Source organism: Micropterus salmoides, unplaced genomic scaffold (assembly GCF_014851395.1).
Source record: "Micropterus salmoides isolate LMB-PRFRI ecotype aquatic unplaced genomic scaffold, ASM1485139v1 Ms_hic_scaffold_15, whole genome shotgun sequence".
Lineage (NCBI taxonomy): Eukaryota > Metazoa > Chordata > Actinopteri > Centrarchiformes > Centrarchidae > Micropterus > Micropterus salmoides.
This window is the reverse complement of record NW_024040596.1, coordinates 20,277,164-20,298,955: the sequence shown is the minus strand read 5'-3', so window position 1 is coordinate 20,298,955 and position 21,792 is coordinate 20,277,164. Positions and strand designations below refer to the sequence as shown.

General features: G+C 40.0%; 4 protein-coding genes across 4 annotated transcripts in view; 2 read left to right on the top strand and 2 right to left on the bottom strand.

Moving 5' to 3' along the window:
* Nucleotides 1-7,547: 7,547 nt before the first annotated feature.
* Nucleotides 7,548-9,208, bottom strand: kctd12.1 (potassium channel tetramerisation domain containing 12.1). The gene has a single exon (XM_038720933.1). The coding sequence runs from the start codon at nt 9,109-9,111 to the stop codon at nt 8,149-8,151; it is 963 nt and encodes a 320-aa protein (XP_038576861.1). The 5' UTR covers nt 9,112-9,208; the 3' UTR covers nt 7,548-8,148.
* A 3,725-nt stretch (nt 9,209-12,933) lies between these two features.
* On the top strand, nt 12,934-16,099 carry acod1 (aconitate decarboxylase 1). The gene is given in 7 exon segments (XM_038720932.1): nt 12,934-13,065; nt 13,274-13,435; nt 13,907-13,996; nt 14,102-14,301; nt 14,981-15,260; nt 15,263-15,839; nt 15,842-16,099. Coding segments are annotated over 7 exon segments (1,419 nt in total). The 5' UTR covers nt 12,934-13,053; the 3' UTR covers nt 15,940-16,099.
* zgc:162944 (uncharacterized protein LOC569993 homolog) lies at nt 16,092-17,805 on the bottom strand. Its single transcript, XM_038720935.1, has 3 exons — nt 17,611-17,805; nt 17,145-17,343; nt 16,092-16,481 (listed from the first exon to the last, which is right to left on the bottom strand). Exons 1-3 carry the CDS (start codon nt 17,774-17,776, stop codon nt 16,286-16,288), a joined length of 561 nt encoding a protein of 186 aa, XP_038576863.1. The 5' UTR covers nt 17,777-17,805; the 3' UTR covers nt 16,092-16,285.
* Nucleotides 17,806-18,833: 1,028 nt separating this feature from the next.
* Nucleotides 18,834-21,792, top strand: part of LOC119903687 (interphotoreceptor matrix proteoglycan 2-like) — a 23,609-nt gene continuing 20,650 nt past the window's right edge. The window contains exons 1-2 of the mRNA XM_038719909.1: nt 18,834-18,960; nt 20,712-20,718. Coding sequence (XP_038575837.1) covers nt 18,834-18,960; nt 20,712-20,718 — 134 coding nt within the window. The remainder of the gene's footprint in view (nt 18,961-20,711; nt 20,719-21,792) is intronic.

Sequence of the window (21,792 nt, the reverse complement as noted above, 5' to 3'; positions counted from 1 at the left end):
GAAAGCTCCCTCATCCACCACATGTTGAACCTTTTCGTTATTTGTTCAATCATAGGGCTGAAGTTTAGATTATTGCAGAGTTTTTCATTCTTATCACAGACAGCTATGAACTGGGTTATTCACAGGGATAACATTAACTTCTGATAGTTCACATTCCTTAAGTGGTAGCCTAATAAACAGATTTGTTCAAGTTCATTCTAAAGCCTGGGACAATAGAAAATTCCTCAACACATGTAATTGCTTTGATCCATTCCTCTGTATTAGACAAACAACTGTTATCATCTGACAGTTGAGATCATTTAAATTATCTATGGTCACTTTAGGTCTACTTTGGAACCACAGACTGTATAAAAACTTGAAACTGACCTTTTTTTAATGTGTATAACCACAATTTGTGTGACAAGGAACAGAAAGGGGTCTTACCCCAAGATTGTGGTAGCAACCACTGGTCCGTGGTAGCCTGGCAGCAAGGCTGCAACCACTATCTTTAGTGCCCCTAGTGTTAGCGACCAGTGGCTGGTGTGGCAGCAAGCCAACGTTGGTTTGTGGACTGCCGTGTTGAGCCTCAAGTTTGGCCGATAGGCCCCCGCCATGTTGTTTTTTTGCAACCAGCGGCACCAGACGTGACCATATTTGGACGAGACGATCGAGCTAACGGCTGTGTGTAGCTAGGTGCATCTGTAATTCACGTTAACTGTCATTTTAACCGGGATGATCATTTTGTCTAGCGAACAAATCTTAAAACTACATGTTTTTCAACAGCACTGGTTAAATTTACATATGCCCGTCACTCTAGCCTGATTGATAGGTCGCCATGATAACGACTTGTCAATCATAGATAATCCGGCCCTGAACCATACTCTGCTTTATGGTCTATTTTCCTCTAAATGGGACCATAATTTACTAAATGAACATCTTGTTGTAAGACATGAAACTAGCAATTAAGACCATAAACACATTAGGAAAGTGTTTACTGAGGTAATAATTCAGCTGAGAAAAAGGGTCATTTTACCATTATTTCTAATTGCAGGACTTCTTTTTGCAACCAGAAGAGTTGCCCCCTGTTGGCTGTTCGATAGAATGCAGGTTTAAGGTACTTACGCACTGGCTACATGTCTCATACCAGAAGCTTCCCGCTTAGCTGAAAAAGAGTTTCAAAATGAGAAGGGTCCAGCTGCAGCCCGCAGACAAATGTGACAGAAGTTGACGGAAGTTGAACTTCCATATATGCTTCTTCCCAGAAGCCACTGTGCACAGAACTCGGCCGCTTGGCCCACGCAAAGCCATTAAAAAACATAAGTGTCAACGTAGTATAACCGGGCCCAACGGAGGACTCGGCCCAAATTGATAATTAAATACAAATCGACAACGCCACCTTGGGACTTCACCCAAAGAGTTAAAATGTGAATGTGATAACAGCTATTATAAACCCTGGGATTCCCTTAGCACAGGTAAGACCACATAAAAGATCAGAGACCAGGTTTAGGAGACCATAAAACAGCTGCAAACTAACCCACTATAAAAATAAGCTAAAAATGGAATCAATGCAAATAAAAAGGATAAACGACCAATAATACTTAAAACAAAATATGAAAAGCGAGTTTCGTTTCTGCGTGGAAAACTATTAGTACAGAGTGACGGCAGTCTATAGTTCTAAAGGGTGGATCATATAAAAGGGAATGAATAAACACTGCAACACGCAATCTAACAAAATAAAACCCAAATCACACTTAAGAGTACAAGTACTCTACGAGTAGCAAGGTTATAAAAATTAGCCACCTATTATACATCACCACCTCTGGACCAAAATACCCGGAACTACTATCAGGAAGTTCTATAGTTAAAATGTTATGTCCATAGTTTTCCTAAAAACAAAGCCAAATTAAAATCACTGAAAAAACAAAACACAATATTCAAAGAAATAAAATACTACTATAATACACACTATAAAACAGGTCGTAACGATTAAGAATAAATAAAAAAAGTTTAAAATAATAACACCGGTAGGTTATGTTAGTGTGTTAAATAATCAGACTAGGCAAAGCAGCAGTGGCAATCTGTGCTGCATGAATACAAAAAAACGCTGTTAGTGTTTGTCCTTACATAATTAAATATACACAAGAGTACCTTAGTTGTCCACACACCTCCGAATCTCAAACATTCACGTGCTGACGTCGCAGACACCACACGGACCACACAGAGCGCCAATCTCAGACAGTAGGACAGCGCAGCGAAACACAGCTGTAGGTACCATATCCGTGCTGCCTGCCAGATCCCCATTTGCACATGCATAAAAGTGGACCTGTCTGTCAAAGAAGGTTACCGCAAATGTGCCTGTTCATAATTATTCGTGTGTTGTTGTCTGTTCAGCTAGATAGCTACATTAGTATAAAATGCGTTGACAGCCAGCTTCCCAAAGCATGTTACCCTTACCCTAACCGTTAGGGTGTGTGCCTAAACCTAAGACAGCGATTGTATGCATGTCGACCGGCTAACCCTACAGCTGTGCACAAACAAAGTCGCGGATTCAAACCCACTGCTCCCTTATGGGATGGGTTAAGGGTTAAATGAAAGTTCACGATTGATTCTGGGAAGAGTAGTTTGACAAAAGAAATCTTAACTCAAGGTCTACTTGCTAGCATTTTATGAAGCCTTCAACTCCATTTGCTGATGAAGGCTGTGACATTCAGGAAAAGTTGCGATCATTTTGTAAAGGTTCAAAAATGGTTTTGCGTACAAAAGGTTGACCAGTTTTTGGTGCAGAGAAAATCACAAAGGGTATCTGCATCTGTATCTGTACAGCCACACATTAAAACTGCTCACAGCAGATAAAAAATGCCTTGCTTGCTTAAAAGGACATCTGATTTGCAATAACCCCAGGAATGCGGAGAACACTCAAATGAAAGGCCTCCATGTGAGACGAGTGGCCCCAATATGTAAGGCAGCTTTTACAGAAGTGCAAAGCAGCTGTGGAAAGAGCATTTTCTGTTTGATGACTGTAATTTTCAAAAGAACTCTGGCTTGAAAGGTGGGAGGTTTAATGGTCACATGAATGGATGAAGCAGCATCTCCGCTCAGGTAATCAGGACACATTACATTAGTCTGGATGCTATGATCACAAATGATGATATTTACCATCATCTAACAGAAATATAAGTCTAACATAAGAGAGCAATGCACATTAGAAACTCTCATGAAATTTGATTTTCTATGTCAGTGACATCATTTGCCATATGTGGGATGTGCTTATTCTGATGTTACTGATGTTATAACAATATCAGCTGTAGCTCCAGTGGCAGTGACATTGCATTTAAGGCTCAGCAGCGGTATCTAATATTTTTGTTTCTGTCTTGTATTTGTAATTTAGGTCTTTCATCTAAGTGCAAGTGTTCTTGCACACATGGTGGCTCCAGTGGCTCGAGCTGCTGTCCCTTTGCACTCTTTGGTTGAAGTGTCCCTCTGGACCAAATAAATAATTATTACTATCACTAATTCTGGTAATATTATTATCATTATTGTTGTCGTTCCTGCTGCTGTTTGTCTTATATTACCTGTGTACAGGGTCGCGAGGGGGCTGGAGCCAATCCCAGCTGACATCGGGCGCAAGGTGGGGGAACACCCTGGACCCTGCTCCACTTTTCTATGGGTATTAGTGGCCTGCAACAGACTAGGTAAGCCTTGTTTTTAGCTTAGCCGGAAATGCTTTTTGCCCTGTTGTAATGCATATTCTAAAATGGTGAATACTACTTCACCTGACAGAGATATAAAAGCCAAAATTAAAAAAAGTAAGTAATAAAAAAAAAGCATATGTGAGCATGTGTGGTATAAAGTAAAATTTACAACTGCCCATTTTTCTGTTCTGTGCTAAAATTTAAATGTATATAAACTGAAGTGTGTTCTAATAAGATGTCAAATATTTTCAAATACCCTGTTTCTATGTATTAGAGGAAGTAAAGCGCTGGACAGACCCCAGGAGGTCCACTAATCAGTATGTTTGAATGGGTGGATGTGGCGCGTATTGTAAAGCGCTTTGAGTGGTCGGAAGAGGAGAAAGGGACAAGGTCAAGAGATAGTAAAGTGGATAGACGCAGGGCAGGTGCCAGGTGAGCTAAAATGTGCCCCAAAGTACAGTCCAGTTTTGACAGATCATCTAATACCACACTCATTGATAGATTATCTTGCTTACTTCTTGGATCTGTTGACATGATGAGCCTTTTTGCAATTTGAAACATTATAATGTTATGCTTTCACATAACAGCAGGGAATATCATCCCATGAAAGCTGACTGATGCATATTTCCAGTTATGAAGTCAAGTTTAAAATGTATTTCTGACTCAGAATTTAATTAGAATAATGAAGCCTTTGGTCTGGAGTTACTGTTGTGATGTGCTAATGAAACCGACTTTGATCTAAAATAACTCTCAGGAAGCTGAAACACATCCTGGACCCATGCATGGAATTCAAACAGTCCTGATCAGCTGAAGTTCATGTCAGGGAGCTCAACATGGAGCATGCGAACAGAGAGAAGAGAAAATACAAAATATTACAAACAAAGATAAGCAGATGAGAAAGGGAAGAACAGTTTTTCTCTCAATCTTGATATTTTCCTCCAGTCCTCGACTCAATTTGTCTCACAGCTTCCTTCTTTTGTTCTTTGTTATCCCATCATCACTCATACTGAAAGACCTGACAACCCATTTATTGCATTTCCATTTTACTGAAGGCTAACACAGTCATGGGAATTTTAAGTAACTGTCAGTAACGCATTCGTGTTTGTTATATCACACTGTATACAGCGTTTAATGTTATAGCATTCCCATTACTACTTTCTTTCTTTGCACAATTCAGTACCAACTAGTGTAGCATCACATTGTGTGTTCTATTATGTTGCTCTATTATGTTATGTTGTTTTATTTCTACTGTTCCTCCCAATCATCAAACAACACTTCTCAAAACAAACAGTGGCAAGTCAATAAGAAATGTTCAGTCAGAACAACACACATATAGTCAGACACTGTGAGTCACTGTGTGACTAATATATCCAAATAATTACACAATGTCTATAACTAAATGCTAAAAGGACAACTGAAGGCAATCAAGATGAGTAAAATCCAAATGGACTGTCATTTGTGATTTCTTATCATTTAATTCAAATTACAGATAATAAGCATCCCTAGGGAGGTACAAGATTCTGCTCTCTCTAAATTGGCGGTAATGGATTAATTTCTACAGTAGCACAGTTGGGTTGCATCGGCATGTGTTGCAACAGCTTGAATGGTTTGTTCAGTGACAGCCTTTGTGGCACATGTTCGAGTGGGTTAAGACATGCAAGTGTTGTGGAGACTCTAAATCGTTCATGCTGTACTGTGTGTGAATGTGGATGCAAGTCTGTGATGGTTGATTTCTGTGACGGATTGGTGACTGATGTGCAGTGTTTCCCTGCGCTCAGTCCAATGAAAGCTGGTACAGACAACAACAGAGTAGGGTCTGGTGTGTCAAAGAAATTTAATATAAGCCACTGAGCCTATTGTCAAATTTTAATATTATCAAAATCTGGAGAAAACGGATACGAGGTGTGGCACAATTTCTGATCTCAAGATTACTACATGTATAATCTCGTTTGAATAACATAGGAAACAAAATCCATCAAAAATGTTGGGGGGGGGTGACATACACACATTTTATAAGATGTTGTGTGATTGTTTCATCTTTTCTGAGGATATAAATAATTTATTTAAAGCAAAAGGTTAGCTTGCTAAAAATGTTTATTCCTCTTCGACAAAGAATAATTTACATATATGAAGGCGTGTGACAATGTCTTGGTTATTGATTTATAGTGCCAGATACATTTCACTCTATCAAAGATAATATTACTACAGATGTGTGTGAATAATCATCTCAGTTACTGCAGCTGCGACTCTGTCAGCCATCTGGATTATGTACAGTAAACCTGCAGTCATTTAAACTGCCACGTGTCTGCCTGTGTCATCTGCAGTCTCCTTGAGTCCAACTTGAAGAAGCCACCAGCAATTGTTAGCCTTTGTTAGAATAATGAAACACAACAAATTTAGGTCTTCAAATAAATCCTCACACTTGACTCAGGAAGTATTAGGCAAGAATCAATACAAAGTTGCAGTGAAAAACACCTGTTTATATAAGGTCTCGGGTCCATTCATTTATTAATTCTAAATGAACTTGTCAGAGAGGCTTGCTCCAGCCCAAGGGTACAGTGATTTTACTGGGCTATAATGGGACTATATTTCTAGACTTAGTCAAATATCTACCACGTCCATTTTAATTTACTTGCTGACCTGATATTAATGTGCATGAAAGGGAGCCAAACTGTTCTTCACACTTAATTTCATTTTTTAGGAGAAGCTAACCATTTTCACATCAGATATTTTGACTTGAGGTGTTACTAATAACATTAGCGATGGCTCTGTTCTATTGATGTCCCAGTAAGACATGACAGGATGACGATACCTGAACCCTTAAACTGAAGCAGCTAAATGGAAGTCAGCCCTCATTACATTTAAAAAAAAAAAAAAATAGAAAAGAAAACCTGCTTCTATTCCTACTGTGTTGTGTCAAATGTGTCTTCAATGAAAAAGGCCTATTTACCAGTTACAATTTATTACTAGTTTGAACTTATTTTGAGTCATATGTGTATTCACAATGATCCCCAAACAGGTCACTATCCCAAAGATATATATTTTCCAGTCCAAACAGCACATTTTCCAACTTTTTAAGACCAAATTGAACCAAACCTCCCTCTGCAAGGATGTTGCCGGACCCCTACAGAGGTTATGTTACAGCCTTTGGTCCATAAGCTCCTGATGTGCTATAATCCCACATTTTCATGTCTGTTTGATTTTTATACACGGTCTGTGATTGAAAAACATAATCCTGTGCTGGCTGTATGCTAGTCAGTGAAAAAATTCAGTTCTCACAGCAAAGGTACACCAATCCACTCTCCATTCATTAAGAGTCCCTGGCAGACTCCTATTTGTGTGCAGCTGGACTCTTCCATTATTTACACTTGAAATGATAATGACATCATGTGTGCACAGCTGCACTATTTGCATCCACATGGCATGCAGCTGAATTTGTGTGACAAAATGGATAGGTGGAAACGGATCCTCCTACAATATTTACTTTACTATTCAGATGTGATGGTTTTCTGCTTGTGTGTTGAATAGAAAGTAGCCGCAGTGCCTTGAAATGGCACTTTGTAGGAGCGGTGAATTAATGGTCAGAATGAAGAAAAGGTCGTGGTCAGGATTTTGTGAGTCAGAAGTACAAACATGTTACTGCCACACACGTTTGAGTTCTGTGTAGCTTCTTCTGGGTTAAAACAGTGTGACAGATTTTGTTTAGCTGGCAGCTTTAGTGCCATGACGGGCTAAGGTTCCTGGGTAGGGCATTTCTCTTTGAGGCTGACTCTTTGATACCCCACTGCGTAATGTTTAAAAGGTTGGAGGGGGACAACTGCCAGTATTTTGTTCCATTGTGCAGAAGATAGAAAGATCGGCAAAGGGCTGAGAATATCTGAGTATACAATTTTATTTCATCTGAACAGGTTTAACAAGTACAACTCTACCAATCAAGCACATACACTTACAACCATGTCAGAGATAGAACTGCTATGAGCCTATTAGATAATACAAAACTTGGCCAAACATGTGATCAAGCAAACCATGGAGGTTACAATGACACTGAATACTAATTGCTGCTTGTCTGTTCTTGGATGCCACACACCACTGAGTCAGATATGACTGAAACATTGACATGCAGTTCTATGAGAAGGAGATGGCATTTTGTTGGTGTTTTTTTCCACCCAATGGCTTTGGATAGGTCTGTCAACTAAAACGATGCTCTGCTCACTTTGCACATCCAAGTTACACACTGTTCTCTTGACAAACTGTCAAATTCGTTTCTATTCTATTTGGGGCAATTTCGTATCTCTGGTTTAACCACAGAAGTGGTAATACTGCAATTTGGCTATTCTTAGAATAATGGAGCAATATTTTGCAGCCACTCGCCCTTGACAAACGTTACCATTCAACATAGCAAATGCAATACTTTAAAGACATTCCCCTCTATATTATGAAATGTCTATTTACATCAACGCGGCATGTTTATTGTTAGTTATTCCCGACAGAAGACATATTCAGTGTAGCTTGTCCAAATTTTGTCCTCGTTGGGATCATTGCTGGTGTAGGCGCAGGTTCCCGTGGAGCTGCAAGCTACCATGTGGAAGCCCGCCTCTGTCAACTTGTCAAATGCCTGCTCGAGAAAATTATACTTCAGATAGTACCGGGATGTGTATCTCTCCGGGGGCCTGTCCGGGTCTCTGCTCTCATTCAGGGTGTCCCCGAACACTTCTTTGGCCAGAGACGTCTTGCCGCAAACCGTGATGCGAGCCACTCTTCTGAATTTGGCATCGGTTTGGATGTCTCTGCCAATGGTGTAGGAGCCGCGATATCCTATCGTGATGTAGCCTGACTTTCTGGAGTCCAGTGATGGGGAGCGCATGGCTCCGCTGACCGACACGGTGCGTAAAGTATCCATGCCGCCGGAGGAGCCGCACTGCTGCGCACCTTCCTCCGTGTCACTCTGGCTGATCTCTTCGTTGATTGAATTGTCCTTACTCAACCGGGGGCTGAGGCGTTTCGCAAGGTCCCGCAGCTGGAAAAAGTCAGCCTCTCTCTGCAGTCGACTTTTCTCGGGGAAGTAGTCCGGGAGAACCAAGTTCAAGTCTCGGAGATAATCTAGGATGTAGCGGAACAAGAACCCGTCCCTGTCCAAGAAGAAGCGTCCTTTGCTGTCTCTCGCTAACTCCTTGGCTGACTTCTTGCTGAACATGTTCCACAGCAGCGAGTCTGGAACGGCGATGAGAGTTTTGTGTCTGGTAACATAAACCTGTCCGCCGACATTCAGCTCAATAATCTCTGAAAACGGGGAGCCAGAGTCGCCGCAGTTGGATACCCCGCGTTCTGTGTCAGCGAGTGCCATCTTCTCTGAGCCGCTGTGCTGATGTGGGATCAGTGGAAACACTGAGCAACTAAGTGGCAGCAGCTTGTTTATGAAGCCTGGGCTTACCACGTGCATGAGTGCGCGTGCGTGCGTGAAGGGGGGGAGGGGGTGTTGACTACCAAATTAACATTTAACTATAACTTGACTGTCTTGCCAAAAATAAACAAGCAGTCCCGTTGTGTGTGTGTGTGTGTGTGTGTGTGTGTGTGTGTGTGTGTCACATCACTTAAAGCAAGCATCCAAATTTTGTTATGTGTCATTTGTTTTTTTCCTGCGCTGTCTGGCAAAAATATAAATGTAGCCTAAGCTTCCCTCTGATGGTGATTTAATGAAATAAATAATGTGGAGATTTTTTACAAATCCCAAGGGAATACACAAACCCAGAAACCATACAGCTGTCCTGAGTTATTGCAGCTCTGAAATCAGGAAATGGTTGGAAAATATGGAAAGAGTGACACCCATTGCAACTCTGATGGAAATGCAGCCAACACACAGTCTTAACACTTAGAGTTTTTCTCAATGGCTTTGGCAGGATTGTCGAATGACTTGTAAACTTTGTCAAGCTATATGACTATTTATATGAACATTTTGTCAGTTGTTCACATGACTATTAATGATTGCTTTAGCACAAAATGCACTGAGTAAGCCTTGCATATCAAAATACTTTGCATTTGTTTGCAATTGGACAATATTACATAGTGGGAAACCATCACACTTTCAGAGTAGACTGTTATTTGACAAGATGTCTTTGCATTTTGACTGTCTTGGTTTAAGCAATGATAAAGGAAACTTTTGTTTTGATTTATTCATTGATGGATTTATTTACATTTGAAACATGAGTTAATTCTTTTGATTGAGTAATCACTTTTTGCAGACCACATAGAGTGGTGTGCTGAATGTACAACATGGTCTGAGGATTGTACAGTTGAAAGTTTGTTTTAGTAAATGTGCCAAATCGATTGAGAAAAACTGTAAGTTCTCATTATGTAGCCTAACTATGTGAACAGACAGCAGTAATCTTTGAGAACTGGGACAAAACAGGTCTTAGATATACATTTACACATGTTTATTTACATTTTGAAATATATAGCCTACATCAGTCTTAATGTCCCCACAATGGTGATTAATACACATTATATACATATACACACAGATACACCACCTCTGCTACCCAGTAAATTACTGTACATCCATTTAAGTGATGTACATCTATTTGGTTTATCATTTAATTTTAATACACACTGAAGACTTCTGTCCATGAAAGCCATTTAAATGTACAAAATACAATTGTTAGCTGCTTCTATAGTCAAATGTGTACTCTACACAACTGTTAAAGGCCAAAGTATACTCACCAAAAGACCAGTGGAAAGGAAAAATAATGACAATATTTAAGCTTGTGAAGCTCATAAATTAAGACAAAATAACACAATGCAAGACACGCAAAAGAGGCTGTAAGCTATGTGTATTCTTGGGAGGCATGTTGTCCCATCAACTTGATATGGATCGTGAACAGGAATCATTAAATAATACTTTGAGCTAAGTATTATGTTAATTAAAGCAGCAATTAGAGTAGTGAGTCCCAACCAGGGCAACTTGTACCTCAAGGGGTACTCCTCTTGTCGCCAGGGGGTACATGTAAAGCTTTACTAACTAACTCAACCAAAAAATAGAAATTGTGATTTGATTAAAAATATATCTAAGATTTGTGTTAAGGAGGGGAAAAATGGCAACATTGGATTAGTAAGTGGTGTGATGCTGACTCCTAGTAAATGTTCAGTACATGTTGCAGTTGAGAGTGCAAACTAGTTAGCAAGCAAGCAGAGAAGATGAAGAAGTTAGCTGAAAGTAATGGGAAAATGATTTGTTATTTGTTATGAGGATAATAAATGGTTGCCACTTCGAGTCGTAGTAGTACAACTGTGAACGTGACTTAACTGACCTAAACAGTGACAATTCAACTGTATGAAAAAATTATTGTAACAATATACACGTTCAGTGTTAATTAACATCAATTACAATCAATTCAAATAAACATATTTGAACATGATGGGTGGTCGATGAAGTGCTGGTGTCATCTGGGGTGTTGGGTGCTTCGGACAAGTATATATATGTGTGTGTATATATATATGTGTGTGTGTGTGGGTGTGTATTTATATTAGTGGTGGGCATAGCTTAATTTTTTAAATCTAGATTAATCTCACTGTAATCTTGGAATTAATCTAGATTAAAATGGCTCATTTGAATTCTGCCGAAGGCATTCAGGATATGTGTGCTACCCCAATAATGACTAAAAGTAAGTCTTTGAGAACGGGTTTATCAAGCCAGGTGGCGCATTAGACCAGGGGCCAAAATGCATCACACACTGCTTGAGAAAACCATTGGGAAGCTTCTTAAAAATAAATTTTCCTTGAAGCAAACCCGGCGGCTTCATAGCTGCATCCATGTTAGCACGTCACGTTTGACGTGGTAATTTCACAGTAGACATACACGCAGGTTCGAAGACTCGTTCTCGCCCCCTACAGTGCAATTCAGCTAGGTATACATCTGCGCTAACATATCAAGGTGAAAGTCAGCATAGCTTGCGTAGTAGGCCTACATCTGCAGCCTGTTTTCCTGGTCTACTGTGAAGATCCTGTTGGCTGTGAGCATCCTGGTGGTCCAGCCTGCAGCCTAGTGGACTCTGCCCCCCTCCCGCCGTATCTAAATAAGGTAGAATGGCTGCGTTTATTGTACGACGAATGAAACACCTGTTTCAATCGTCCAGACAGTGACTCTTGACGTTTAAACTTCACTAGCTTCTAAACTGTAAAACTTTGACATTTAAAACTTCAGGATGTGTTAAAGTACTAACTAATCTTTTATGTGATCACGACCATGGCACATGGAATAATAAACACAACTCGTCATTCAAAAAAAAAATATTGCTTGAGTGAATTTACTTTCCGTGATTGAAAACAGCTTCTTTCATATAACTCTGTGAAAGTGTGACGTATCCACCTGATTTGTTCTGTTAAGTACTGTGGACTGTATGTGCTGAGGTAGTTTGGCATATCAGACTTGTATGGGCTCCGAGAAAATCGCTGTGCTTCATTCGTCCCGGCTCTCCCCTATAGACCCAGCTCCCAACCCAACTTTGAGAATAGATTAACGGCGATATTTTTTTTTATCGCCCGATAAGAGTCTCACGTTAACGCAGCACGTTAACGCCGATAACGGCCCACCACTAATTTTTATATATATATATATATATATATATATATATATATATATATATATATATATAATCTATAATTTGCTCCACCTTGATTAACTATTTATTAGTGATAAAAACAGAATAATTTAACCATATGAAAGGAGCCATTCTGAATAATGAGTACTTTTATTTTTGATACTTTAATTGCATTTGGCTGATAATACATCTGTACTTTTACTTAAGTAACATTTAGAATTCTTTTTAGATCATGGTATTTGTTTCTAAGGATCTTAGTATTTAGTCCATCACTGAGTCAGAGGGTTTTTCCTCCTGTGTCTATATACAAACTAGGTATTTGTTTACCAACCTACAGCAGTCCTGAGCATGGTCATCATAAACTTTCTGTTACATCGCAACTGAGGTCAAGGTTGCTGCTTTTAGTTATTATTTTCCCAGCTTTTTTAAATCAGACATCATTTTGTCATGTGATTGTCAGTGAGTGGTTTGTGACATTTCCCTGTTCACAACTTCCCATTGCAGACAGCTGGATTGCATTGTCTGGCATCTGAAAAAGACAGAATTGTGAAAGACCTCAGATAATTGTTATTTGACTCTAAACAAAGCCTTCTCACCATTTTGTCATTATATGCTGCCTTATGCCCGCAAGACAATGTCCAGTCATTGTGAAAGTTCCTACTTCTCATCATTGGGGTTTTTTAGCCACTTTGGAAATTTGGAAGACCAGCCTTCAGACAGGAAAATGACTTATAAAAGGGCATGCACTTGGGTGTCTTGTCACTTGAAGACATTGTTGAGCTGCAACAATGCTACGCAAGGTATTGCTGTTTTCTTCTTAGGTTACATTTTCTTAAGCATTTAACTATATGAGGCTCAATGTACATTTTAGAGAGTAGTTTGGGGTTTGAAAACAAATAGATGCAGCATATTTTAACTTCTTAGCCCGGTCAGAAACAAATGTACTCTCTCTGGGGAGGTTTCCATGTTAAGAGTTTTGGACTGACTGGCCTTGTTTTACCTTTCCAGGGTATTACGGAGAGCTTTGGAGCTGCTATCCATGCCCTCAGAACCACTCAGCTGACAGATGGTGTGATTAACAGGAGCAAAAGGATGATGCTGGACACTCTGGGTGTTGGGCTGTTAGGAACCAAGACAGCTGTCTTCAACAAGGCTCTCAAGTACAGCCAGGTACGTTAAACTGCTTGACTGGAGTGAGGATATGCTAAACCTAATACATGTTAACATGGCAATATCATGATAAAATTTTAGTCATGAGAAATATTTAAATAGGCATAACTAAAGTAGGATTGAAAACACCAGTGTGTTGTGTTTATATACCATATCTGAACTATATATTTTTTCTTTGTGTCATCATTAAATCTTTCTTCAATTGGCCAAACTAAAATGCAGCTGACAAATACTACTAATTGCATTAGTGTGACCCACTATAGTGCACTGTTTGGAAGTAATTTGCTTTTCTATAAGATGTTTATATTATAAATCAGCTTTCTGTGCTTCTTCAATAGGACAGTTAGTTGATATAATCCATTGCATGCTGCGATTTGTTCATAATTTTGTTTGTTGGAAATTGGAAACCTCATTACTGAGCTCAGAATGACATCCATAATCTTATCCTCATATCAATTTGTCTGATTGCAGTTGTTCACGTCTGACGAGAGGAGCAGTGTTTGGGGTAACTCAGAGATAACTCTTCCTCCTCACTATGCTGCATTTGTCAATGGCATTGCGGTAAGCTAGGTCAAATAAATGCCTTACAATATATAGAAAACATAAACATGTTATGGTGGTGGTTTGATCTCTGATTATCCATTCTGTCACATTGTTTCGTATTAGGTTCACTCCATGGACTTTGATGACACGTGGCACCCTGCTACTCATCCTTCAGGAGCTGTGCTACCGGCCCTGTTGGCCCTGGCAGAGACACTGCCCAGCCAGCCCTGTGGTCTAGACCTGCTTCTGGCCTTCAACGTTGGCATCGAGGTGCAGGGCAGACTCATGAGGTTCTCCAGAGAGGCCTACAACATCCCTGAAAGGTGAGATATTTAATAATATCTAACCAACATCACACTGTTTGAGTTCTGGGCCAAGTTAATGTGCAGATTTTCTGTCCAATTGTAAGTTAATGTACACTGGAAATTTTAGAATTTTAAAGTGTTGATTGATCCATATGACTAAAGGCCATGCAGATAGTTTCAGTTTTATAGTTTGACGTTTTAGAAGCAGAAGTGGTGAATGGATTTTAGTTTGTGGTACAAGCAGCATTGAAAAAATAAAAATTTTATTATTCAACAGCAACATCTTTCTCCTGAAACAGTGTCCCCGTAATGATAATATACTTCACTGTCAACAGTTTTCATAGAGGCTATTTATTCAGTGGAAACTAGTTCCAGTAAAAATAATTGAAACAAGTCTGTCTATTATTTTTCTCTATATACTATTTCTCTTAAGTCCAAGGTGATGTTTTCAAACTGCTTTTTTTTGTCTTACCAACAGTCTAAAATCCATCCTCAGTTTATGATCACATGAGACAAAGAAAAGCAGCAAACACTCACATTTGATAAACTGGAAGCAGGAAATATTTGGCGTTTATGCCTGAAACGTTACATGATTATATAAATAGTTGCCAGGTAATTTCAGCTGTAATCAAAACTTAAAACTCGAACAGACCCTAATATTTTGGTCATCTTTCTTCCTCTGTCCTGACACTCTCAGATTCCACCCTCCAAGTGTTGTTGGGGTGATAGGATGTGCTGCAGCCTCGGCTAAGCTCCTGGGTCTGTCCCCTGCACAGTGTAGTCATGCTCTGGCTGTCGCAGCCTCCTCTGCTGGGGCTCCCTTGGCCAATGCTGCCACACAGACCAAACCTCTCCATATAGGAAATGCTGCTCGAAGAGGCCTGGAGGCCGCCCATCTGGCCCAGATGGGTCTGGAGGGGAATCCAGCCATCCTGGATTTGGACTGTGGGTTTGGGGTTTACTACAAGGACTACGTCCTTCAGCAATGGCAGTTTCTGCTACAAGTGACTTTAAATGGATTCTAGAAGATCAGGATGTGGCCTTCAAGCGCATCCCTGCTCATCTGGGGATGCACTGGGCTGTGGATGCAGCGCTGGCAGCCCGCGCAAAGCTTGAAAATACAGTCGGGAACTTTGACCTCAGCCAGATCAGGCAGGTCAAACTTCGAGTGCCTCCATCCAAGTACATTGACTGCCCCTTACCTGCTACAGAGCACCAAGCCAGGCACTCATTTCAGTTCAATGCCGGCTCCGCCTTGCTGGATAACAAAGTGACGGTGTCTTCCTTCAGTGAAGAGCAGATTAACCGGCCTGCTCTTAAGGAGCTCTTGTCCAAAGTCAAGGTGGATACACCTAAGGATAACCAACCCAGCTTTGACAAGATGTACTGCGAGGTTGAGATAGAAACACATCAGGGTCAGATCTATGTGGCCAGATGTGATACCTTTTATGGCCACTGGAGGAAGCCACTGAGTCAGAAGGACCTGGTGGGGAAGTTCAGCCTTAATGCTTCTTCAGTGTTGTGCACGGAGGGAGTAGAGGGCGTGATTGATGTGATAGGAACATTGAGAATGTGAGAGAATGCTCAATCTTGGGTTCATATCTGAGAATGACAAGTAGTCAACACAAGCAGTTATACAGCACAAGGAGTTTCTGATTATACGGTATTTGATGAAGCCAGTGTAGTGTGTTATCTGTGTGAAGACATTAAATATTTTAAACGTTTCCACATAGCATGCACAAGAATAAATATCACAGTGTAAATATCTCATCTTTTCTTCCACTAAGTGTGAAATAAAGTGAACTGACAAAGTGAACTGTTTCATTTTATTGCAAATGTGATCAACACTGCCATCATGAGAGTTTAGAGATTTTTGCTAAATAAATTACACCATGCTGGACACATTACTACTCAAACATGTATATTTTATGAGTATCTGGAAGTGCTTTTGATCAAGGAGTTACTGTAACATCATTTCACCATCTTTTAAGTATTCATAGAATCAAGCAAGTTTCAGCACGTCCTGCACCATCACTCCGATTCCATCAAATATCTCGTGTATTGGAGCATTGCACATGAAGGCAGAGGTGGTGACCAGCTTGTTCTTCTCGTCCACGTGGCTCTCGCTGACACTCTTAGACACGTGCTTGCAGCCCAACTGGTTGATGGCGGAGGCGGTGTCTGTAGTGTCTGGGTACCTGAGAGAGAGAGAGAGAGAGAGAGAGAGAGAGAGGCACCACACAGTGTTACACAATATCTGCATGACATTAAATGTGGCTCTGCTAAAATAAGAATTTAAATAGTAAGGATGAAAACTATAAATAAAAGATGAAAAACTATAAAAGTGAAAATGTACATGTAGTATGTCGAAATTTTAGAGCTAACTATATAATAAAATGATGAACACACTTGTGTCCAAATGGCGAAGTGGCTAAGAAAATTAGACAAGCCAGCAGGTTAGACAGATTACTCCACTTTATTTGGAGGTAAAACAGAAAGTAAGCACAACTGAAAAATGTCAGTAATGACCCCTCGTTACACAGGAAAACTGTGTTTTGCACAATTATGGCAAGTCCGGGAGCTCAAAGGATGATGCGTGTTTGCAACTGTCTTTTACCACACACATGATTTCTCCAAGTAAGATTGACTTACCAGACGGTTTGTTTGACTACTTTCTCTCCCTGTCAGAATTTTTTTTTTTGCTATCACCATGTTTTTTTTAGTCTTCAGCCCCAACTAATGCTGACTCAAGTGACAAAAGGCTTTGTTCACCTTTTTTTCCATATGCAGTAGTGCTCCTCAAGACATGTAAACAGACTTTGATGTGTAAAATGGTCTGTGCTCAGGCAAGTTAGACTCACTTGTCATCCTTCTCGATGCCGACGGTGACCTCACAGCCAGGAAAAACCTTAGCAGCCAGAACAGGTGAGATGCAGCAGAGGCCGATGGGTTTACCTTCACCGTGGAACGCCTGCAGCACGGCCTTAACCTCATCATTAACGGAGCAGTCCTTCCCCTGCACTGCCCATGTACAGAGGTTCTTCGCTGCCCCAAAGCCACCTAAAAGACATTGCAAAAATGAGATTAAATTAATACCATAATCACCTGGACTGAAAAGAAATGCAGAAGAAAAGCGCCCAATCAGTTTCACAGGGGTAAAATCAAGGACACTTAAAGTGCTCTTAAACATGAAAAAAACTGTCCTCTGAAAGGTTCAAGCACAAGAGAAAAGATTTTAGTCGGGAATATTAATGGTTTTAAAAATTAATTTAATTATTTCTAAATTCTAAAAGGATGAGATCTCTATTGTGATGTTGTAAACCAAACCTGGGAATATAACAGCGTCATGGTCTTTGACACTGAGTTTAGACAGGTCCTGGATGTTTCCACGGGCTAGCCTCGCGCTCTCCACCAACACGTTTCTCTTCTCCTCAGATGGTTCGCCTTTCAGGTGATTGACCACATGCATCTGGTCATTGTTAGGGGCAAACATGTTTACCTGCAGGGGATGAAGCAAAAAAGGTGAGAACTTTAATTTTAAAAAAAAAAAAAAAAAACACAGGACAGCAAATAATGATTAGTTTCAACTCCTGATATTTTTTCAAAAAATCATTAATTATTCAATCTATAATAAAATTAATAAACAGTCAGAAATACCCATCACAAGTCTCTGAAATCCATGACATAAGCTAATCACTTGTTTTTCAGATCAACATTTCATAACCCAAAAGATATTCAAATGACAATGATATGAAACAGAAAAAAAAGCAGCCAATCTACTCATTGCAAAAGCTGTGACCTGAGAATATTTTGCATTGTTGCTTAATAAAAGACTTATGATCAATCAATTATCAAAATTGTTTTCAGTGAACACTGATTAATTGATCCACACATCCCTGTCACACACACACTTTTTAAGCTTTATTTATTTGAATCCACTCCACTTGCATACACAGGATTCAAAGTGCTATACATTTTTCTACAGAAAACACTACAGCCCCACCGATTTATCATTTTGCAGATATCATCAGCCGATATAAGCTACTTGCAGATATATCTGCATTAGAGTCTGATCCTTCCCACATGTCAGGAGTGTTGCAAAGATTGCCCACCAGAGGGCGTGCTGCAGCTCCTCTATTAACAACACTGCAGCACCACAGAACAAAACATCAACTGATCGCAGTCTACAGAGCTCAGAGCCTGTGTTCTGTCGATATATGCTACCTATAGAGATGTGCTACTTGGCAGTTCTTTGCATGGCTAATGGTTAGGGTTAGACGTTAGCAATTTGCATTAAAAGTAGCATTTTTTGATAAGGAAGCATAAATCGTCAGAGCACCTGCAGAGGGGACTTGTGAATAAACGTGTGCTGAACAAGTATCTAACACACAGTTGCAGGTTTAGACAGTCATGGAGCATTAGATTAATTCAAGGATCAGCGTTTCCTCTGCAACATCTGCAAACAGCAACTGCTATCACAACTAGAGATTGACAAAGTACAACAAATATGCAACGGCAAGGGGGAGCCAGGACAACAGGTCAGCAGGGAGATGATATCATCATCATCCTCCCCACACTCAGAGATTGGGTCCCAAGCCCCAATAACAAGAAGCCCTTACGGCACAGAATCACTCAACATAAGGGTGACTGACGATCACAACCGCAACACGAAGAGAGGTTAGTCAGCTGTAAGAGCCAGTGATACCTGAGGCTCTGGAGACAGCTGAACAAAGACTTAACGCTCTGGCTACCCGCCTAATGAGATACAAGGGAGAAGCAGAAGCCAGGAGAATAAACCGGATGTTCTCCACCGAACCACCCAAAGTGTACTCTCAGTGACAGGGTAATAACACAAGATCAGATCCACCCAGGGCTGAGACCGCATAGTACTGGAAGAAGATATGGGAGAAAGAGGCATCCCACAACACCAATGCTCAGCTAAGAACAGATCACAGCAATCTCCCAGAACAAGATCCAGTAACCATTGCAACGGCAGACATCCAAGAAAGAGTGTCAGGTATGAAGAGCTGGACATGATCCACACCTACTAGCTGAAGAAACTAACTGTACTCCATGAACGCCTGGGAGCCCAAATGAACCAACTGCTGATGGATGGGACCCACCCAGAATGGTTAACCCAAGGACGGACAGTCCTGATCATGAAGGATCCCCAAAAGGGAACAATCGCATCCAACTACTGGCCAATAACCTGCCTCTGCACAACATGGAAGCTCCTGTCAGGCATCATAGCGGCTAAGATGAGTAGGCACATGGCTCAATACATGGACAGGGCCCAGAAGGGAATGGGCAGTAATACCAGGGGAGCCAAGCATCAGCTACTGGCTGATAGAGCAGTCACTCGAGACTGCAAGACCAGGTTCGGAAGTGGAACAACCATCAGTCACCTCCTCTACATGGCTGACATCAAGCTGTATTCCAGAAATGAGCAAGACATCGACTCACTGATCCACACTACCAGGATCTACAGCAACGACATTGGAATGTCGTTCGGACTGGACAAGTGTGGTCGCATTGTTTCAAAAAGAGGGAAAATGATCAGAACCGAGGGGGTTGAACTACCAGAAGGCGACATTGCAGATGTTCAGGACAGCTACAAATACCTTGGGGTGCCGCAGGCTAACGGAAACCATGAGGAGGCAGCAAGGAAGTCCACCACAGCCAAATACCTACAGAGAGTAAGGCACGTCCTGAAAAGTCAGCTGAATGGGAAAAACAAGATCCGAGCCATCAACACATACGCCCTGCCAGTCATCTGATACCCCGCTGGTATAATAAACTGGCCAAAGGAGGAGATACAGTATGGGCTGGAAGTCCCAAGGTCAAAATGGAAGACACCTCCTAAGGTAGTTGAGAATGACCCAGCAAAGATCCTGTGCGACTGTTTATCCTGTTTATCATTATTATGATAGCAATGACATGAGAGATGATATATGGTATTATTATTATTTTTTAGTAGTAGTGCTATATTGGTATTTTTTATAGTTTCTGTTTCGCTGACCCCCACAATACATACACTATTTAATTTAATGTTCATTAGTATTAGTACTTTATAATTTATAATAAATCAGATATTTAAAAAATGTTTTCTGTAGTTTTATAAATTTTTTATACAGGTTCTTTTTATACAAGTTTTTCTCAAAGCAAAACTCACATGACCATATGTAAATTGAAAAGGTTATTAATTGCTTAAGTTATTCCTGGACATGAAGAGATCTATCTCCAGTGGAAGAAGACTGGGGACAAAACTCTGCAGTCCCTATTCTGTGTTTATTCTTGAGTTTAGCTGAAGATACATCTGAGGCATCAACAGTCTCAGTTAGGCAATTCAAGTGGGTGTTGTGAAAATTTGCAGTCTTTTTAGTATAAAATCCCCTTTTTTCGTTTTCCTGTAAAGTGTTTCCTTCCAGATGGATGGTAACACAGAGAGGGAATTTCATACCAAAAAGACATTTGGAAGATACTTATTTCATTTGTGTAACTCAGACTGCTGAAGCCTCATATTACCTCTAGCTGAATACTGTATTTTGTTTTTTCACATGACAAGGACAGTGGATTTTGTGCATCACTGGAATCACGTTAAGAAGGGAACTCTTTCCGGCCAGTATAGTCAGGACTAATACTAATAACTCTTAAATGTATATTTGGGCATGTGAGTATTGTTTTAATACAGAAAAATCTGAACTCATCCTTTAAAACCAGTACTGTAGCAAAGTTTATCAGAGTCAGAGTGCTTCAAATAATGTGGATGGCAGTTTTTATAGTTACAAAAAAGGAAAGGTATATTGTACTTGGTATGCAACACTGTCACAGTAATGTAGTGAATGAAGTGAAGCATCCACTGCTGACTCAAGGCATTGTTAATACATCTTTAGGATTATCTCTGTATATTGCGCATATTCTTTATACGGTACTGTAGCACAGTGGTTCTGAAACTTGATAAGATTTTGTCCCATGGTCTCCTATCTTTTTGCTTTTAGATGTTTTATTACAGAAAGTCAGACATTCTGTCACATTATGGGTGGAATAAATAAGTAAAGAATGGTGGGTAAAATATTAAGTTTTAAATGTACGATTGCAGTTTCAACTTTTTGCTGGGGACCCTGTGGGGGTCCCTGGACCCCACTTTGAGAACCATTGCTTGAGCACATTCCTTGGTCAATATTTTGCACGTTTCATCCTCTTCATTTCAAACATGGTAGAGTTCTTTTCATTTAAAAAATTATTTTACATTTTTAAAATATATTTTTATTGTAAATGTTTCTCTTTTATATGTGTGATTATTGTCTTTTGCTGTACTTGCTTTATATTTTTATTTTCTCTTACTAGGTGTAATTTTATGCATAATAAGACCAAGACAATTTCCTTATATGTGAAAGCTAGTGGTGGAAAGTAACTTAACTTGAGTAATTTCTTTTCATACCACTTTCTACTTAACTCTATTAAAAATATTGTACTTTTTACTTCACAACATTTATAAAACATAAACAT